General features: G+C 40.2%; 1 protein-coding gene across 2 annotated transcripts in view; it reads left to right on the top strand.

The window, feature by feature from the left end:
- The first annotated feature begins 685 nt into the window (after nt 1-685).
- The window catches only part of sestd1 (SEC14 and spectrin domains 1), a 28,452-nt gene continuing 8,922 nt past the window's right edge, over nt 686-20,215 (top strand). Inside the window, exons 1-11 of one of the 2 annotated variants that reach the window (XM_051958799.1) lie at nt 686-958; nt 5,118-5,187; nt 5,277-5,385; nt 7,823-7,913; nt 8,013-8,126; nt 13,687-13,800; nt 13,908-13,996; nt 14,126-14,181; nt 16,803-16,874; nt 17,321-17,478; nt 19,736-19,858. In XM_051958799.1, coding sequence (XP_051814759.1) covers nt 5,118-5,187; nt 5,277-5,385; nt 7,823-7,913; nt 8,013-8,126; nt 13,687-13,800; nt 13,908-13,996; nt 14,126-14,181; nt 16,803-16,874; nt 17,321-17,478; nt 19,736-19,858 — 996 coding nt within the window. In that variant the 5' untranslated portion in view covers nt 686-958. Of the gene's footprint in view, nt 959-5,117; nt 5,188-5,276; nt 5,386-7,822; nt 7,914-8,012; nt 8,127-13,686; nt 13,801-13,907; nt 14,003-14,125; nt 14,182-16,802; nt 16,875-17,320; nt 17,479-19,735; nt 19,859-20,215 lie in introns of both variants that reach the window. The other variant, XM_022203627.2, reaches the window with a different exon arrangement.

Raw genomic sequence — 20,215 nt, 5'->3', positions numbered from 1 at the left:
CAGAAAGTTCTATTTTGGGTGGAATAAATATTTAAAACTACAAATACTTGCACAAAAATAATATTTTTGGTAGAATAAACTTTTGCATCTGTAACTACATGTCCAAAAAGTAGCATTTTGGGAGGCATAATCCTTTTTGACCATAACTTGTTCATTAATAAGTACCATTTAGATGGTATAAACCTTTTAAACTTTGGTACTATTTGGAGGGAGGAAAAAAAATTATATTTTTCATTCAAAAATACTACCAAGCGGAAAAAAAACCTTTTACACAATAAAAACCTGTACAAAAAGTAATATTTTGATTGGATTAAACCTTTAATATTATCATTACTTTTACAAAAATTATGTTTTATGTGGAATAAGCCTCTAAAACTTTGAATACTTGTCTGGAAAATACTATTTTGGGTGGAAGAAATATTTAAAGCTACAAATACTTGCACAAAAGTAATATTTTGAGGGAAGTAAACCGTTAAAGCCATCACTTGTTCATAAGAAAGTACCATCTAGATGGTATAAACCTTTTGAACCATGAATGCTTATACAAAAGTTTTTTTTTGAGTGTAATAAACCTTTAAAATTATAATCACTTGTACAGAAATTAATATTTTTGAAGGAATTTATTCAGCTTCCCCCGGAGCTTTAATTTTGAAAGTCGCCCTACAGGAAAACGCGTCCTTTGACTGGGCTTCACTGAGTCTGCGCAGAGCAGCAAGCTGCGCCGCCTGCTCCACTGTTGTTCAAAGAGAACCGAACAAACTGGGGTCCACACCGATTTAACGGGAACCGGAGCCAGAATCTGTCGTTAAATCCACCCGAGAGGAGACAGAACAGGCGGAAGAGGAGGAGGAGGAGAGGAATAGCTGCGGAGGAGAAGCAGAAACAGGAGAGGAAGAGGAGGAGGACTGAGAGGAAAAAATCGGGAGCCAGTGGAAAATGCTGCGGATGTGACTGGAAGGTAAGAAAAGCAGCCGGATCGATACTTATTACCGATCGATTAGGAAAGTTGTCGATGGACGGCGGTGGCGGTGAGGAGGTTACCAGCCGCAGCAGCCAGCCGCAGTCTGCCTCAATGTAGGTCATTGTGTCTGTGGGCCGAACCGAGCCGAGCCAACCCGAACCGAAATAAACCGAGCCGGGCCGGGCCGTCCTGCCGCCGCAGCCAGGCCGCAGCGAGGCAGGAGGAGGAGGATGAAGGTGAAGCCATGCAGCAGGACAGATGGGTGCTGCAGGGATCATTCATCATCACAAATACTACAAATAATGCCAATAATAACCTGAATTTATGTCAAATATTAGACAGTATTGGGCTTTTTTTTGCAGCAAAGTTTACCACAATAGTCAATAAAAATGTCCACTAACAGTATAAGTAACACTCAGACAAAACTGGAGAGTTTTCATGACCAGAAAATGAAATGTATAAAGTTTATCTATCGAATTTGTGCCATTATTTATCTCTAATCTGCTCCATGTGGGTGTGGTCCGAAGTAAAAACCCCACAACTGTAGTCAGATTTTAGGTCAAGTATGAAAATTATCATGTAAAATAATCAAAAATTGTTCCAACTTTGACTCCTTGTGGGAAGCTGAATGGTAAAGAATCATCACAAATATTATCAATAATAAATCAGAATTTCTGTCGTTAGTAGCCAATTTTGGGCTTTTTTTTTGTAGCCAAATTTGCCAAAATAGTTAATAAAAACATGCACCAACAGTGTAAAAGTGACACTCAAAGAGAATAGTGGCAAGTTTTCATGACCAGAAAATGAAATGTATAAAATTTACCTATCAAATTAGTAATAAAACACTTTTATTTATCTCTAAAATGCTCCATGAGGACAGTGTGGGTGTGGCATTAAGTAAAACACCCACAACTGCAGTCAGATTTTAGGTCACAGAGTTAAATCCTGACTTTATTTATCTGCAGAAATCCCCATTTATTTCCACCCTGCATGAAGGACACAAACACAAAGATCTGTGTTTTAACCTGTGAGAAAAACACACAAGTGTTAAAATTATCATGTGAAATAATCAAAAAAATGTTCCAACTTTTGCAGTAAGCGACTCCTTGAGGGAAGCTGACTGAGGAAATTTGTTAAAATAGCAAATATTACCAATAATAATCATAATTTCTGTCAAATAATAGCCAATTTTGGACTTTTTTTTTGGAGACCAGTGTGCCAAAATAGTCTATACACAAAGACTACAAAGTGGTAGTAAAATCGAGAAAACTGGTTAAAATAGTGAAGAATCATCACAAAAAGCCACAAGTGTACATAAAATAGCATCACATAAGCCTAAATAAAGAGATATCTGTCATATATCATGTCAAGGTCACTGTTTTATTTGTATTACCCCACATATAAATGTGCCAAACAGAGCTGCAACAATTTATTGATTAGCTGTCAACTTTTGACTTCATACTCAAATATTTTCATTATTGATTAATTTGGTTTGAGCATTTTTTTTCCACCTTTTGAAATTAGAATATTTTCTTCTTTCTGTACTCTTCTGATTCAGTGGAATAAAGACTTTAAAGAAACCATAAAAAGCTGTTTTTCCATTAAAGGTTTAACAATTTATATTTGAGCGTTTGCTGGTTTTCTTTCCTCCTTCATGATGTTGAATTGAAAATCATGGAGATGTGGCCAAAAGGAGACATTTGAGGACCTCGGTTTGGGCTTTGGGATCAACATTTTCTGGTATTTGATAGATGAGACATGCAATAAATTAATGGAGAATATACTCAACAGATTAATCTGCAATGAAAACAGTTGTTTGTTGCAGCTTTAGTGACAAGATTAGGCAGACATTTAACCCAAAAGAAATATGAGATGATCATATATAGATGTACAGCACTTTGCACTATAATAAAACAAAATAAAAGTAGAGATTGAGGTAACAGAATAAAAAGTAAACTAGAAATCATGTGTGGATGTACTAAATACTGGTGATTATGCTGAAAATCACAAGCCAGAAGATCAGTTTGTGATATGAATAAAACTGAACAAAAGACAATAAAATGTATTAAAAATAGAATAGCTCAACATTTTTCTGTCGTTTTGTGTCACTGTGAGGTTTAACGGAGGCTCTGCCATAAAGTAGTCCTGCACACAACCTCCTGTAAAACCACAAACACGGCGTCAACAGATAGACGTGCTGCTAGCATAAGGTTTATTAAACAGAGTGAAAACAGCGCGCGGCGCGGAGCGAGGGTTAAAACAACACAGATGTTGGAGCGGCCAGTAAACTGACAGACATGTAAACCGGCTGATTTACTGACTGCACCAACAGGCTGGTGAAACAGGCAGTAAATCACATGTAGAGCTGAACATCCATGCCAAGAATCCGAATCTGCCGGGAGAAACGCCAGCGGGGAGAAAATCCTTCTGGAAAATCACTGTGCTGTCTCGCTAATATTTCAGTAATGCTGCAGCTAGGGCTTGACATGCATCTTTACTGCTGCGCTCAATGTTTTACAGCGTTTTTATTACCTGTAACCAGACTGTTACACTGCGGTGTTGACTTGCAGAATGCTGGGCGTCTGAGCAGTGAGACTTCCCTCCTGGTGTTTCAGACTTCTGTATTAGTTCTGAAATTTACTAATAAGTTGGTCGTTCAAGTTCTAGACTAGTCATACACTGAGCTGTAGATTAGAGAGTCTGTGGACTAGTGTCTAAGATCGTAGACTAATGTCTGATTCTAAGGAGTGGTGTCCTTCGTCTGTGGTCTAGTGTCTTAGATTGTGGACTAGTGTCTGATTCTGAGGAGTAGTGTCCTTCATCTGTAGACTGTTTTCTGAGATTGTGGACTAGTGTCTGAGATTGTGGACTAGTGTCTGATTCTGAGGACTAATGCCTGAGAGTGTGGACTAGTGTCTGTTTCTGTTGACTAGTGCCTGATATTGTGGACTAGTGCCTGAGCTTGTGGACTAGTGTCTGAGATTGTGGACTAGTGTCTGATTCTGAGGACTAATGCCTGAGAGTGTGGACTAGTGTCTGTTTCTGTTGACTAGTGTCTGAGATTGTTGACTAGTTTCTGTGGACTAGTGTCTGAGATTGTTGACTAGTTTCTGTGGACTAGTTTCTGAGATTGTTGACTAGTGTCTGAAATTGTTGTCTAGATTCTGAGATTGTTGTCTAGTTTCTGTGGACTAGTGTCTGAGATTGTTGTCTAGTAGTTTCTGAGATTGTTGTCCAGTTTCTGTGGACTAGTGTCTGAGATTGTTGTCCACTTTCCGTGGACTAGTGTCTGAGATTGTTGTCTAGTTTCTGTGGGCTAGTTTCTGAGATTGTTGACTAGTTTCTGAGATTGTTGACTAGTGTCTGAAATTGTTGTCTAGTTTCTGAGATTGTTGTCTAGTTTCTGTGGACTAGTGTCTGAGATTGTTGTCTAGTAGTTTCTGAGATTGTTGTCTAGTTTCTGTGGGCTAGTGTCTAAGATTGTTGACTAGTGTCTGTCTGAGGTTGTGGACTAGTGTCTGTTTCTGTGGACTAGTGTCTGAGATTGTTGACTAGTTTCTGTGGACTAGTGTCTGAGATTGTTGTCTAGTAGTTTCTGAGATTGTTGTCCAGTTTCTGTGGACTAGTTTCTGAGATTGTTGACTAGTGTCTGAAATTGTTGTCTAGTTTCTGAGATTGTTGTCCAGTTTCCATGGACTAGTGTCTGAGATTGTTGTCTAGTTTCTGAGATTGTTGACTAGTTTCTGTGGGCTAGTGTCTAAGATTGTTGACTAGTGTCTGTCTGAGATTGTGGACTAGTGTCTGTTTCTGTGGACTAGTGTCTGATTCAGTAGACTAGTGTCTGATTCTAAGGACTAGTGTCTGAGTCTGGACTGAGTCTGTGCTCTCGTGTTTGAATCTATAATCCTGTATTTGAACCTATAATCTTGCGTTTGACTGCATATTAGCTTTAGAAAGTACTTCTTGGACCAAATGTGGATTTTGTCCTCGTTGTTTATGTCAGAACTGTGTTTGGACTCTTAAATGGAACCAAGAAATAATTACAGTGAACCAAAGTCTCTGAGTGTAGCACATGAACAGAGAACATTTTCAGAGACTTCATAAATAAAAACCCAAGTCAACCCGTGCTTTAAATGTTCCATGTGTGTGTTTACAGATGTCCAACGTTAACATGGAAGCTACCAACATCCTCCCCATCCTGAAGAAGAAGCTGGCCTTCCTGTCAGGTAGAACAGCAGCTTCCTCAGTGTCTATCATCTGTATCTCCTCAGGTTCATGTAGTGAGTTCAGTAATCTGATTTCTGTCTGTTTTTAGGGGGCAAAGACCGGCGCAGTGGTCTGATCCTGACCATCCCTCTCAGTTCAGATCAGACCAGCATGGAGGAGCTCAGCGCCACTCTGGACTACCTGCTCAGCATCCCCAGGTACAAACACACTCAGAAAGTCAGTCTGCTGTGCGTCAGTGTGGTTTCACCTTAACGCCTTTTGACTTGTTTGGTTTGAACTCGCCGGTGCAGAGCTGCTGGATCCGAACATCTTGGCTCGAGCACAAAATTCCAACATGTTCAGACGTCCTGAGAAAAGCTTAAAGGATGATTCCAGTTTTAGAGCAACACGGGTTTTATCATGTTGGACCCCCAGGACTCTTCTCATGTAGTAAAACATTAAAGCGTATTTCATCACCATGTTCTCTGACGGCTGTAAGTCTTGGCAGTTCTTTTTTATTTCTGCTCTGGACTTTATTGCTTCCAAACACACAGCACAAGACATTTGAAACAGCTGTGGTTTAAAGTAGGCAGCATGAAAGTCTATAAAGCTGCATAAGTGGAAAAACTCACCAACAACGTGACAGATTCAAGCAATAATTAATGCTTTCTCCTGATGTTTAGAATATATAAACGTCTGGTTATCGAATATAAAATGACCTTCCTTTAGCAAACATCCAGAAAAATAAACATGTGTGTCTTATTAATGTGTTTTTTGTTTATTAGATCAAGTTTGAAAACATTTTACTCCCAAAGTGAGTGCAGTTACAACCTGGCAAGAGATGATGTCTAATTATTATATAATTAATAATAAATATTGTTTATTGACAATAACCACAAGTGGAAAAATTAAAAAGACTGTATTCAACATTAAAAAAATAACTTTGTGTGAAAAAATTCAATGTAAAATGCATCTTAAAAGAGCATTTCCTGATTCAGTGACAGAAGTGTTGTACAAATATTGACCAAACTGTGAAAATGATTTAATGAGGTTATCCCTCACATCCTTGTCTGGTCCACAATAAACCTACCCAGGAATTAGTCTGATCCTTAGACCCTGTGAGCGTTTACAACCCCCATCTGGACCAGATACAGCCCCTAACGTTTGTTTTAAACTGTTTAGAGCTTATAGATTAACTTATTCTCCACAAAAATACAGAAAAGCACATCCAATAACATTCAATTTAAAAAAATCTTCTTGGTTTTTTTGTTGGAAGCCAGAGCAGCTGTTAGCAGCCTACAAAAACATCTATAAAAATCCTTTATTCCCACTGCAATAACCAATAACACTAAACACTACATTTTTTTTAACCGTCTGAACTTTGTGAGCTTGTGTTCTAAATGTCATTCCATCTACCGCAGAATGGAAAATGTAATTAATGAAATAATCGATCTGTCAGCTAGCAGGTCGATCAGAACTGAATGAGTTCAGGCAAAATGCAGCAAAATTTTGTATGATAATAAACAGAATATTTTAGTGTTTTCAAGTATTAATATGTAGCCGACAGGTCTGGGGATATTGTGATTATTTGCGCCATTCGCTGACGTTCTGTTTTATTTGTTGTCCCACATTGCTTTTTTCTTTGTTTACTCACTTATTTTCTTGTTTATTTTCTATTCAAATTGACATTTTGCTACCCCTGTATTTATGATTTACCCTCTTTTTTGTTCTTTTTATTCCTTTTCTTTCGTGTGATGTGGCATTTTTGGTCCTTCTATTATCACACACTCAACAAAAAATATAAACACAACACTTTTGTTTTTGCTCCCATTTTTTTATGAGATGAACTCAAAGATGTAAAACTTTTTCCTCATACACAATATCACCATTTCTCTCAAATATTGTTCACAAATCTGTCTAAATCTGTGATAGTGAGCACTTCTCCCAGGGATGTTGATTTTTTTTTCGCGAATTCGCGGAATTCCGCTTTTTTTCAGGGATGGGAATTTACCACGGAACCGCGGATTTCCGCCGATTTCATTTATTTGAACGCCGATTTCACAAGTTTGAACACTTTATTGTCGCTGATACTCCCGCGCGATGGTAGCGACGTTAACGATAGCTTGTTAACGACGATTGTAAACGGCCCAGCGATCGGAAGTCACTGCGCCGTTTACACACACACACACACACCACACACACACACACACACACACACACACACACACACACACACACACAACTTTACGTTAGAATCAGAACTTGCTGATCCCATCCCTGTTCTCCTTTGCTGAGATAATCCACCCCACCTCACAGGTGTTCCATATCAAGATGCTGATTAGACACCATGATTAGTGCACAGGTGTGCCTTAGACTGCCCACAATAAAAGGACACTCTGAAAGGTGCAGTTTTGTTTATTTGAGGGGGGGAGTTGAGTGTATTTATATCGTTGATGCTTGTATTGATTTATGCATGTTGAAATTTCATATTTTGCCTTTTGCGTCTTTTACCGTCTGTTTCTCCACTTCGCTGACCTTTTTGTTTTTCTGTTTGACCCGACCGTAAAGCACTTTCAAAGATAAAATTATCTTTATTATCATGAGAGGTTTGTGTCGTTGACGGTCCGCTAACACCGAGTCTTTCCTCCCTCTCAGTGAGAAATGTAAAGCTCGAGGTTTCACCGTCATCGTGGACGGACGGAAGTCTCAGTGGAACATCGTGAAGACGGTGGTGCTCATGTTGCAGGTACGAACACATCTAACGTCCCTTCCAGGCCCTGAGCTGCATTAAGCTGTGGGGGGGTCTTAAGAGCTGATGAGGATGATGTTATTGATGCTGTTTCAGAACGTGATCCCGGCTGAGGTGTCTCTGGTCTGCGTGGTGAAGCCAGACGAATTCTGGGACAAGAAGGTCACACACTTCTGCTTCTGGAAGGAGAAGGACCGTCTGGGCTTTGAGGTGAGTCTCAAAACAGAATTTTTGGAATTTGGAGTCTTGCACTCTTCACGAGAACGACTCATTTTTGTTGAACGCTTGAGGCTCTCTCAGTCTGAAACCACTCTAAAGAGAATCCTGTGCCTTTTGTTGAAGTGTGAAAGCTCAGATATGGTCCGTAGAAGCAGGTCTGGAGTTTGGTTCATGTTTCCTGGTGCTGCTGGAACAACAACCTGGGGTTTTTTCACAACCTTCTGAGGCTGTAGCTTGAGATTTGTCCCTGTGTTTACAGAGTGACATGACAGATGCTCGATATATTGTTAAAAAACCAACACAGATGGATTACCTGGTCCTGTTTTCACTTTTTTCTTAGATGTATAAGTCTGGAAAGGTGGATTTGTAAAGTGATAGAAGACATTCAATCGTTAAACAACTTTAATGACAAAAAAGGGCAACAGAGGCACCAAAGTTTAACGTGCTGTCATGTTAACAACGTGGCTGGTTGTAGTAACTATGGTGATTCCTTAATTTTTCATTTAGAGCCATTTTTCCAACGCTTTTCTTTATGAACTAATACTACTGACATTCCCTTCATCTTAGCTGCACTTTGTGTTCTTGCACTAAACTAAAATGGTGGATTCTGTAAGCATTATGGCTCGTAAACTTTAGGATAACATGCTATACTTATTTAGGATTTGGTTAAATACAGCGCTGTGCTTAATTACAGCTCTCAGAGCTGCACGGCTCTAGTGTCCTGTTACTGTGTGGGCCGGATGTTCGGCAAGTGAAGTAAACAGATGTGGGGCAGAACAATAGAAGAACCGCTGCTGACATCGCTGTTTGCTTTTATTCTTTTGTGCTGAATCCAAGTCAGATTACCCCGTTGTGTACGTGAGGATTTCTTCATGTTTTTAGCTGTTTCTCAGCACGGTTTCCCTGTGGGTTGTTTCCCCTTTTGTTTGGTAACATAACATAACATAGCACAAGCATCGCAAAGCACAACATAGCATAATGTAACACTACAACAATACAACATAACATAGCATTGCATAATATAACAATGTAACGTAACATAAAGGGCTGGGTGATAAATGGAATTAATTCGATTAATTCGCCTTTTAAAACCTGACAATTTGAAAATTTGCCAAATCGTAAAATCAAGGCGAGCTTAAATATATAACAATACAGATTCTTCTTCTGCACTCGCGTTTGCTTCCGAATCTCATCTCCTTCGGCCAAAACACTCCCCACCCCGTCATGACGGGCACAACAGCAGACGAAGAGTTGGTCTTGAGAAAAGGGCCTCATGTTACATCGATTATATGGAAGTGGTTCGGCTTTGACAAGACTGACACAGAGCAAACTACAGTCATGTGCAAGGTTTGCAAAAGTACTGTGAAAACGAAGAGTAGCAGCACAACTAACCTCTTTCAGCACCTCCAGCAGAGGCATCCTAAAGAATGGGAAGAGAGCTGGCAGCTACAGGAGTGCGGCATGGCTAGCACTAGCCATAGCAAACAGACCACAAAGAAACAACAAAAATCGCTTAAATCGTAATCGTCCAAGATGACTAAAAAATCGAGATTTTATTTTTATGATAACATAACAGTATAACATAGCATAAAATAGCATAGCATAACGTAACACAACATAGCATTGCATAACATAACAATATAACGTAACACAACATAACAGTATAACATAACAATATAACATAGAATAACATAACATAGCATAACACAGCATAGCATAGCATAATGTAACATAACATAACAATATAACATAACACAACATAACAGTATAACATAACAATATAACATAGAATAACATAACATAGCATAACACAGCATAGCATAGCATAATGTAACATAACATAACAATATAACGTAACACAACATAACAGTATAACATAACAATGTAACATAGAATAACATAACATAGCATAACACAGCATAGCATAGCATAATGTAACATAACATAACAATATAACGTAACACAACATAACAGTAATAACATAACATAGCATAACACAGCATAGCATAATGTAACATAACATAACATATAGTAACACACATAACAGTATAACATAACAATGTAACACAGCATAGTTTAGCATACTTTAGGCTGCTTCTGGCCTGCGGACCGCATGTTGGACACCCTCTGAGTTGGAGGATAAAAACAGGCCATTTGTGTTGCCAGTTTTGTTCTTGTGTTGGTCTTAATGCCACACACACACACATTTCTGATCTGTTGTCACCTGATATCAAACAAAGAGAGCCGGTTACAAGAAGCTTCAGCATCATTAACCGTCCTGAGTGCAGCTGGAAACCTGAGCCAGGATCAATGCTGTGTGTGTTGTGTGTTTTTTTGTGTGTGTGTGTGTGTGTGTGTGGGTGCAGCCTCCTCCTCTATTACAGACAGATGGTTTTACTGACAGATCAGTAGTCGCTGTGACCCAGATTTCCGCAGCCATGTTGGCTCTACCGCCGTTGCCACGGTAACGGAGCTAAGTTGGCGGGTCTGCAGCGAGTTCGAAAGTTGTTGCAGAAAGATAATCCGTCACGGTCGGTGTTAAGATGACAGTCGAGTGGAGGTACCTTTGTGTTCTGAGAGCCGTTAGAAAAACTCTCCCCGCCGCTGCGTTCAAGGACGCTCCGACATTCGACGGCAGCAGATTCAAAGCAAGGAAAGAGTAAAATTCACTTTATTGTGCTCCTGCTGAAGTGACTATAAATCTTGGTGGTCTCATAAACTTCAACCTGTCCGGCGTTCGTCTTCTCCCCTTTATTTTAAAACTCCTCAGCTGCTGGACGGGAGATTCCGGTGACGGCGCTGAAATGTGACTCATCCAAGCTATGGAGTGTGTTTGCGGATGACACAGCGGGGAGTGTGTTGTACAGCTGCTCCAACGTCTGACCTAACATCAAAAAAACACACACTCACACTGAGATCGGTCCAATTTCCTCGCCAGGATTGCTGCAGTGACAACTGGAGGACAGAGTCACCACCAGCTGTCCTTCAGGTTTATTTGTGAGGCGACCTTCCCCACAAAGGCACTTTAATGTGACTCGAGTAGTGATGCAGCTACGATAATCAATCCCTCCAGGATTTCGTGGGCATTTTTCCAGATTGTTGCGTCCTAAAATGCCTGAATTTGCGGCAGCGTTTCTCAAAAATTGTGATGTTGTTGCCGATGAAATTGTGGGAAACACAAGCAATACAGAAACTATATTCAGTCCCTCCAGGATTTTGCGGGTGTTTTATCAGATTGTTGCATCCTCAAATGCCGGAATTTGTGGCAGCTTTTCTAAAAGCTTGTGATGTTTTTAGCGTTTGTGTAGCGATGGAAATTGCCAGAGACGGTGACAATTGCTAGAAAGTCAGGAGAAACCAGCCGGACTTCTCTGGAAGACCATTTTCCTGACACTCCTCCATCACCAGGACCTGGATGAGTTTATCAGCAACCATTGACAAGGACTTCCGTGGAGGTTCATGACCTCCAACCAGCCTACTTTTCCAGAATAATCAGAATGTTTTTATTGCAGAATGACAGATTTAACCAAGTGATTCTGTGTTGTTGTTGTTTTTTTACAACAAAGCATCCGTGGTCAGTTCTTAAGTGAGAGGCATTAGAATGGACATGTCTGCTTCTTCAAACACAAAAAGGAAGTGAATTCAGGTGACGTATGTGCGTTATGTTTGCCGCTGGGGACTGCTATGATTGATGAACTCCAAACAAAATTGTGGAAAAGTTGCGGTGATTGGTTCCTGAGGGGACTGGATGTAAGACAAAGTTTAAATTCAAGCATGCAAAAAATGATTAATGCCTAAATTTGTGGTGAAAGCTGTAGTGGGTTGCTGTAAAACAGCTCGCAGGCTCTTCACAAACACTGAACGCTCTATTTCCAGATTTTAGAAAACACTCTGTGAGAAGTTTGTCTTGTGATCCAGCAGCTCTGTTGGGCTGAGAGACTGAAGCAACGCTGGATGTGGAATCTGATCCAGTTAAATGTGTCTTAAAGTTTGACTTACGAGTGAAAAGTTATAAAAGTGGGCGAAACTTAAAAAGAAGCTCAAAGTAACTTCAAGGACAGTCTCAGTAAAGTTCTTAAGTGCTCACTGAAGAGCGTCTGTAAGTGCTGAAGTGGACTTCTTCTGCTTATTTCTAGCTCTGTCTTTTTTATTCTCCCCACTGGTGTGGACTTGCCAGATTCACAGCTCAAAAAAAATCCATTTTTTAAAATTTCATTCTTGCCCTTTGTGCTGCTGTCTGTGGAGTAGTAAGAGTGCCAAATTACAAAAATAAATCTATAAACGAATAAGCAAATGAACTGGAAATATAAAGATGAATAAATAAATAAATTTTTAAAAAAATAAGAAATGTGCTTAAAATAAAATAAAAATCAACATTAAATGTTGCTTTAAAAGAAAAGAAAAGCATATTTCTTACTTATTTGTCTTTATATTTCTACTTTTATTAGCTTTTTCTTTTAATGATTCATTTTTAATTAATATTGCTTTATATTGCCACATATTTATTCTTTATTTTATTTACAAGCACATTTTTTCTTATTTTTAAAACTGTTTTATTTATTTGTCTTTATATTTTTACTTTCATTAGCCTTTCTTTTATGGACTTATTTTTTGATTAATATTTCTTTAATATTGCCACATTATTTATTTTTTAAATTGTACTTATTTGTCTTTTTATTCCACTTTATTAGCCATTTATTTGTAGATTTATTTTGTAATTTGGCTCTCTCACTAGTCCGTAGCTCTCAGTTGATGCACTCATTAAGACGACTGTTTAATTTATATATTTGCACTTAATTTTTCCAAAATGAGCCAAGAGATAAAGCTTTCAAGAGCATCTGCTGTGCTTATAAATTATTATATTATGAAGTGCAAACAACATTAATATTACGGTTTCTACAGCAGCAATCAATTAAAGCTGTACTTTGGTTTATAAAACGTCGTACATCTTAGTATAACATTAACAGGGACCGTTTTTCTGCAGAATGAGTCCTCTTATTGGAGTAAATCACGTGAATAATTCACACTTTTACCCCAATAATACTTTGAATGCATGGCTTTGACTTGCAGTGGAGTATTTTCACTTTCTGCACGTCAGTGTCTTGAAACATGCAAGATTAGAGCTTAGAAAGACATTTTCTCTGCCATTATGCTGACAGTATTACTATATGTAATTTGGGATCATCTTTGGAAGTTTTAAAGAAAGAATGAAGAAATACAAGCGGAATATTCCTTTAATTTTAAAAAGTCTTGTATTTCACAGCTCATAAAACATAATTGATGTAGTTCAATATATAAAAATAACTGTGTTTAACCTGAAGTGACTATATGATTGTATTCTTGTGGGATCCATCATTTTTCTCTTAATTTTATGTCTGAATTTTAGTGCGAACACCTTAAACATCCTGGTGTAGATTTCTAAAGATTCATAGTTAAGGTTGAACTCTGTGTTAAGACTAAGAAGTACTGAGAAGGATTGACTACAAGTGTCATATAGGTTGATGTAAATATAATTATGTGTTGCATGTTGGTTGTCTGTGCTTCCTGTCAGGTGATCCTGGTCTCGGCCAATAAGCTGACTCGTTACATCGAACCCTGTCAGCTGACGGACGACTTTGGAGGAAGTCTGGACTACGACCACAGCGACTGGCTCAACAAGAGGCTGGTAACTGTCTCGTATGAATAGGCCCCTCCATTATTTTTCTAGCTTAAAAAACATAATTAAAAAGCTTGTTGCCATGGTAACCTGGGCGCTCGCCTTCTCGTTTGCAGGTTTTCGAGAAGTTCACGAAGGAGTCGACGTCGCTGCTGGACGAGCTGTCGATTATCAACGAGGGCGACAAGAGCAGCTCAGTGGACAAGGACAAGTACGCACGCACACACACACACACACACACACACACACACACACACACACACACACACACACACACACACACAGATGATGGACAAATCAAATCCTGAGCTGTGTGTTCGTCTGTCCTCTGCAGATCAGCTGACTGCGCCCTCCTGCCGTCCTTTGACCCTGAGACTGTCCTTCAGACCGGTAAATATCATTTAATCCTCTTCCAGACACATCTGCGGTGGTTTACGTAAAGTTTAACTGCAGTTTCACCGCTACTCTGGCGGATTAAGGAAGCTCTCACATCCTCAGAGACAATCAGAGATGCATGCTAGAAACTTGAAATCAGCCAGTGGGACCTCTGTAGTTAATTGAATTTTTAAAGTGGAAAGCAGAAGAAGGCAAATTCAATATTGACTTGAGCAGTAATTAAGATATATTTTGTTTTTATACTTTTAGCAGCTCTGTGCAACAACAAACAGACAGCAATAGAAGAAAAAATAGACATCAAGGTACAGAACAAGCCATTTATATAGATCTTTATATGAGAGCTAACCATCTCTAATGTAATACTCTAATGTAATTTAGTCCTCGGTTTATGACGTCCTCAACCTACAGCGTTTCGTCGTTACGTCAGAACTGGTTTCATGGAACTAGTTGACGAGCAAAGCGGATGAAAATGTCGTCACGCAGCGCCATAAGACAGCTTTGTTTCCATTCTCCGGCTGTACACCACCTTGGATTGTGCTGCATTCACTTACAGCGCCGTGTGACGACGTATTCATCCGCTCCGCTCGTCAACTAGTTCCATGTAACCAGTTCTGATGTAACGACAAAACGCTGTAGGTCAAGGACGTCATAAACCGAGGATCTCCTGTACAGTCAAACTTCATATGAGAGCTATCTATCTCTATCAAAACGTACATCACATGTTTAGGTATTCCCCCACGAGGAGAAATGTTTCGCACTTTATTAGACCAGTTACGTATTGCCATGAGAACCAAAAGAGTCAATCAAGAAGATCCAATATGTGGAAGAAACATCAGGAGTTCAGATTGAGCTGTTGTTGGTTGATCAAAGTGAGAATATAAAGTGTTTTTACGACCTGATGGAAAAGGTATGCAGACCAAGAATAAAACGTCACTCCTGAGGTCTGATGTGGGCAGAAGTGTTTTTTAATTCAAGAAAAGACGGAGACGTTTCCAAATCCAGATGACGGAATGCAGCTTTTCATTACCGAGCACCAACCTACTTTTCCGGCGTAGAATCTCTCCTGTAGTGGAATTCAGAGCACGACGATAAACTGCGTGGAGTTTTCAGGTCGACCGAGCAGCATAAGAGTGAAGGATATCTCCATAATGAAGCTCAGACGTGATGCTTGACTGAACAATCGTTTCCTTGTCCTCAAGACAGAAACACGCTTTATTCTCATAGAAGTAAAATTAATAGAGCATGTTTAAGGACATGAGACGATGGCCGGGGAGCTTTACAAAGACGTGACGGCTACAATCCGCTGGAAACACAATTATGAAGATCAGTAAGTAAATGATAGGTTCACTGCACGCAGGACAAATGAATCTTATGGAGTCTGACCAGCTGTGTTTTCTTGGGAATCCTCTAAAGGCGACAGAAAAGATGTTTCCTTAGAGGGTTTTAAATACATTATTAGGTGATTAAATGCTTGATTAGCAGTAGGGCTGTACCCGAATACCCGGATATTCGTTCGCTACGGCACTATCCGGATATTAATTTGGTATCCGAATGTTCGCCTCCCCACCCCCCGTCGGACGTTACCGGGCGGAAAGAATATGCCGCGTTACTGTCTTCCCTCCGCCTTTGGCCCACATCTGCACTTATCGGCTCATCTCGTCCTGTGATCACATAAACATATACACATATGTCTATGTGATCACTCCCTCCTCCCCCCAGACGAAAATATTCGGAGCTCGTCTCTTCCCAGCGCCTTCGGCCCATTTCGGCTCATCCCGCCGTGTTCTTCGGCTCATTTCGGCTCCTCCATTCGGGTTTGTAAACACCACCCGAATGGCCGGGTGGCTGCCGACTCTGACGTCACGCTTTACTTCGTTGCATAAACACAAGACAAGAAGACACAAGAAGACCCCTGCTGAAGACAAAACTAAGGCAACGAAGGTCGGTTTACATTGGGTTCAATCTGTCATCAGGAAATGTTGGCCAGAACTTTCTAAAAATGAAAAAGGATCCGAATTTTCCGTCCGTCTGTGTCACAACCCGCCGCCACTACCGCGCCTCCGCGCCGCGCCGAATGTACTTTTTGCACTAAAACAAAGGAAAAATTAGGAGTTGTGGTTATTTCTAAGTTATTCTGTTATGATTTTACTGGTGCAACTCACTGGAGATGAAACTGGGCTGAATGTGGGCACACTCCTGACGTAAAACCTGTGCATGCCTGTAAAACAGACTTAAAAACATTAGATTTCTGTGCTGAATTTCTGACAAGACCTAAAAACAGCAGCTCGTGTTGCTGCAATAATAACCTTCTAGTGGATATTTTACTAGAGCTCTGTGTAGTGACCAACCCAAACTTGTTGACGTCTGAAGGACGAAACACGAGGAGGTGCTGGAAGTAAACAGGCCCTCCAGATAGACGGATGACGGCTGGATGTGTCGACTGTACAGAGCAGCTGTGTCACAGCGTTGGTCGGAGGTGAAAGGAGTCTTTGTGTTCGGTGCCACCCTCCTCCCTCCACTGGCTCCTTCCATAATGTATCAGCACTGACGCCTTATTGTCTCCGGTGCTTTTATAACGGCTTTTTTTTTTTTTACCTCTGTCTGTTTGTCTGCAGGTCATGAGCTGCTGTCGGAGCTGCAGCAGCGTCGCTTTAACGGCTCGGAGGGAGGAGGAGGAGGGCAGGGAGGTGAGGAATCAGTCAGAGGATGGATGGATGGATGGGTTAGTTAATGGATGGTGTCTCCATCGCTGTGGGTTTACTCTGAAGTGTGTTTTGGCAGGTGAATACAGTAACTCAGAGTAACACAAAGGATGCTGCAGAATGACTTGAGATGAAGGCATTAAGTCACCACAATATGAACACAGTGTAGTTTAATCCACACTGACTGGGACTGCAGTTAATCAGGTAATTTGTTGCAGGATGTAAAATTGTAGGTTCGTAGCTTTAACCTCCTGAGGGGAAAAATAACTTTCAGTGCAAGTTTTTTTTGTGATTTCCTGCCTTTTTGGGGCTAAAACAACTCACAATTTAGAGTTTTATAAAGATAATTTTATTTTAGAGACAACAGAAATGAGGAGGCGTCTCAGTCTGAACCCTCCAGGACTTCTGTCTGACCTCTGTCTGACCTCCAGGTCCGGCCTGGTGTCCGATGGAGGAGGAGCTGCTGGCTCAGCCTCAGGTGATGAAGCTGCTGGACTCTCTGAGGGAGCAGTACACCAGATACCAGGAGCTCTGCAGGCAGCGAAACAAACGCACCCAGCTGGACGAGATCCACGCCAAGGTCATGCAGGTAACATCCGTGTGCAGCAGATCCTTCTGGAAATATGGAACTGGAAATGAGACAGAAAATGACGAAAACGAGACACAAAACGACAAAAACGAGACACGAAACGACAAAAAACGAGACAGAAAATGATGAAAACGAGATACGAAACGACAAAAAACGAGATGCAAAATGAGAAAATAACAAAATCCAGACACAAAAGAACATAAAGAAATGAGAAAAGTGAGATATGAAAGGCCAAAATCGAGACACAAAATGTGTAAATACGTCTTTTCCACACTTCCACATCGTCCTACTGACCCTGTTCATCGGAAACGGCGTCAGCGAGCAGCTTCAATGCTCCTCAGCTTCTGGTGAAGTTCCTGCAGCCGCCGGGGCTCATGGGTAACATCACCTCATGTCTTGGACGTTAGCCTGGGGTTGCCATGGTAGCTGCAACATGTCGGTCGCTAGCCTGGAGGATTTGAGGTGGGGGGGTGGCCTAGTTCTGATCGAAGTGTGCATGTGTATCTGTGTATGAACTCTGGAAGGCATCGCTGACCTGATAAATACAATGAAGTCATGATCTCGACACACACACATCTGGACAGACGTTTAAATGTCACTGAGCTGCACTGAGGGGAACATTCCTGCTTTAACTCAGTACAGGATCATAACCTCTGTGTGTGGGTTTATTCAGTAATATGAAAACACACAGGAGGCCTTTAGAATATAAACATCTGTAAGCTAGTAGGTCACACTTTCCACAAACAAAAAAAGACCTAAAATTACCACAAACAGGCTGAGCACTGCCACAAAAATGCACAAAAGGACCACAAAAGGACCTAAAATGGCCTCAAAACGGACTGAAAACAACCAAAAATGAAACAAAATGAGCACAAAGACACACATGAAAACACACAAAATGACTGGAGACAGATAATTATCATATAAAGACACAAAATGACGAGACACAAAAAATTGCAAAATGACCACAGACACCTAAAATGATCACAAACAGACTGAAAATGGCCAAGTGTGTTCATTCCAGATCACATGACCTGCTCATTTTGTTTCTCTTTTGGTCATTTTCAGACTGTTTTGTGGACATTTTATATCTTTTTGTGGTCATTTTGTGCATTTTTGTGGTCATTTTATGCCCCTTTGTGGCCACTTTCAGTCTGTTTGTGATAATTTTAGGTGGTTTTTGTGGTCATTTTGGGATTATGTTCTCTGTCTCATCATTTTGTGTCTTTATATGATATTTGTCTGAACCATTTTGTGTTTTTGTGGTCATTTTGGGTAATTTTTTGTTATTTTGTGTTTTTGTGGTCATATTGTGTCTTTGTTGTTGTGTGTCTGTGCTTTTTTTGTTTCTTTTGTGATCATTTTTGTGTGCATTTTCGTGGCCATTTTCAGTCCGTTTGTGGTAATTTTAGGTGGTTTTGTGATCATTTTGTGGTCATTTTGCAACTTTTGTACTTATTTTGTGTGTCTCCTGTCATTTTGTGTATTTATATGATAAATGTCTGTCTCATTGAGTCATTTTGTGTTTCTTTTTGTCATTTTGTGCTTCTCTGTGATTGTTTTGTGTGTCTGTGCTCATTTCTCGTTTCTTTTTTGGTCTGTGTTGTGGTCATTTTGTTAATTTTTGTGGTCATTTTGAAAATTTTTGTAGTCATTTTATGCCTTTTTGTGGTCATTTTGCACCCGTTTGTGGCCGTTTTCACTTTTTGTGATCATTTTGCAACTTTTTATAGTTATTTTGTGTGTCTATCGTCATTTTGTGTCTTTATATGATCATTTTGTGTTTTTCTGTGGTCATTTTAAGCATCTTTTGTGGTTATTTTTTGTGCCTTTGTGCTCATTTTGTTTCTCTTTTGGTCATTTTCAGACGGTTTCGTGGGCATTTTAGGTCCTTTAGTGGTCATTTTGTGATTTTTTTTTTTTTTTTGTGGTCATTGTGTGCCCCTTTCTGGTCATTTTGTTAATTTCTGTAGTCATTTTATGCCTTTTGTGGTCATTTTGTTAATGTTTGTGGTCATTTTGCACCTGTTTGTGGCCGTTTTCATCCTGTTTGTGGTAATTTTTAGGTGTTTTGTGATCATTTTGTTTCTCTTTTGGTCATTTTCAGACTGTTTCGTGGGCATTTTAGGTCCTTTAGTGGTCATTTTGTGCCCCTTTGTGGTCTTTTTCAGTCTGTTCGTGGTAGTTTTAGGTCTTCTTGTGGTCATTTTGTGTGTCTCTGAAGCAGTCTGTATCTTCTGTTTTGTCCTTCTCTCAGGTGGTCACCTGGCTGCAGGGTCCCGGTTCGGAGCTCCTGAAGACCCACCAGGCGATCGGAGACTCGATGCGAGCGGCTCAGGCTCTGCAGCAGAAACACGAGGAGATCGAGAGCCAGCACAGTGTAAGGAAACGCACACGTTCACCGTCATGTGATCAGATTTGGGGTTGAAAACAGAAACAGATTCACTCTTAATGTGAAAGTTCTACGTGGCGATCTGTGCAGAGCGGTCAGACGGAGCAGAGTGTCCAGACAGAAAGGAAAAAACGGCCACGAAAGAGCCACAAATCTTATCTTTTTTTGTGTGTGCGTGTGAAAATGTGTTTCCTGCTTGGGTGCAGTGACTTGCAGCAATCATGTCTCATATTAACCTCCTGTTGTCTTCATTTACAGGCACCAAAAAATATCGTTGTCTGAAAAAAATCCAAAAATTCAGCAAAAAAATTCCACAGATTTCTGAAAATTTTCAAAACCTTCAGG

The sequence above is a fragment of the Acanthochromis polyacanthus genome, chromosome 14 (genome assembly GCF_021347895.1).
Source record: "Acanthochromis polyacanthus isolate Apoly-LR-REF ecotype Palm Island chromosome 14, KAUST_Apoly_ChrSc, whole genome shotgun sequence".
NCBI classification, from domain to species: domain Eukaryota; kingdom Metazoa; phylum Chordata; class Actinopteri; family Pomacentridae; genus Acanthochromis; species Acanthochromis polyacanthus.
This window is presented reverse-complemented; position numbering and strand designations above follow the sequence as displayed.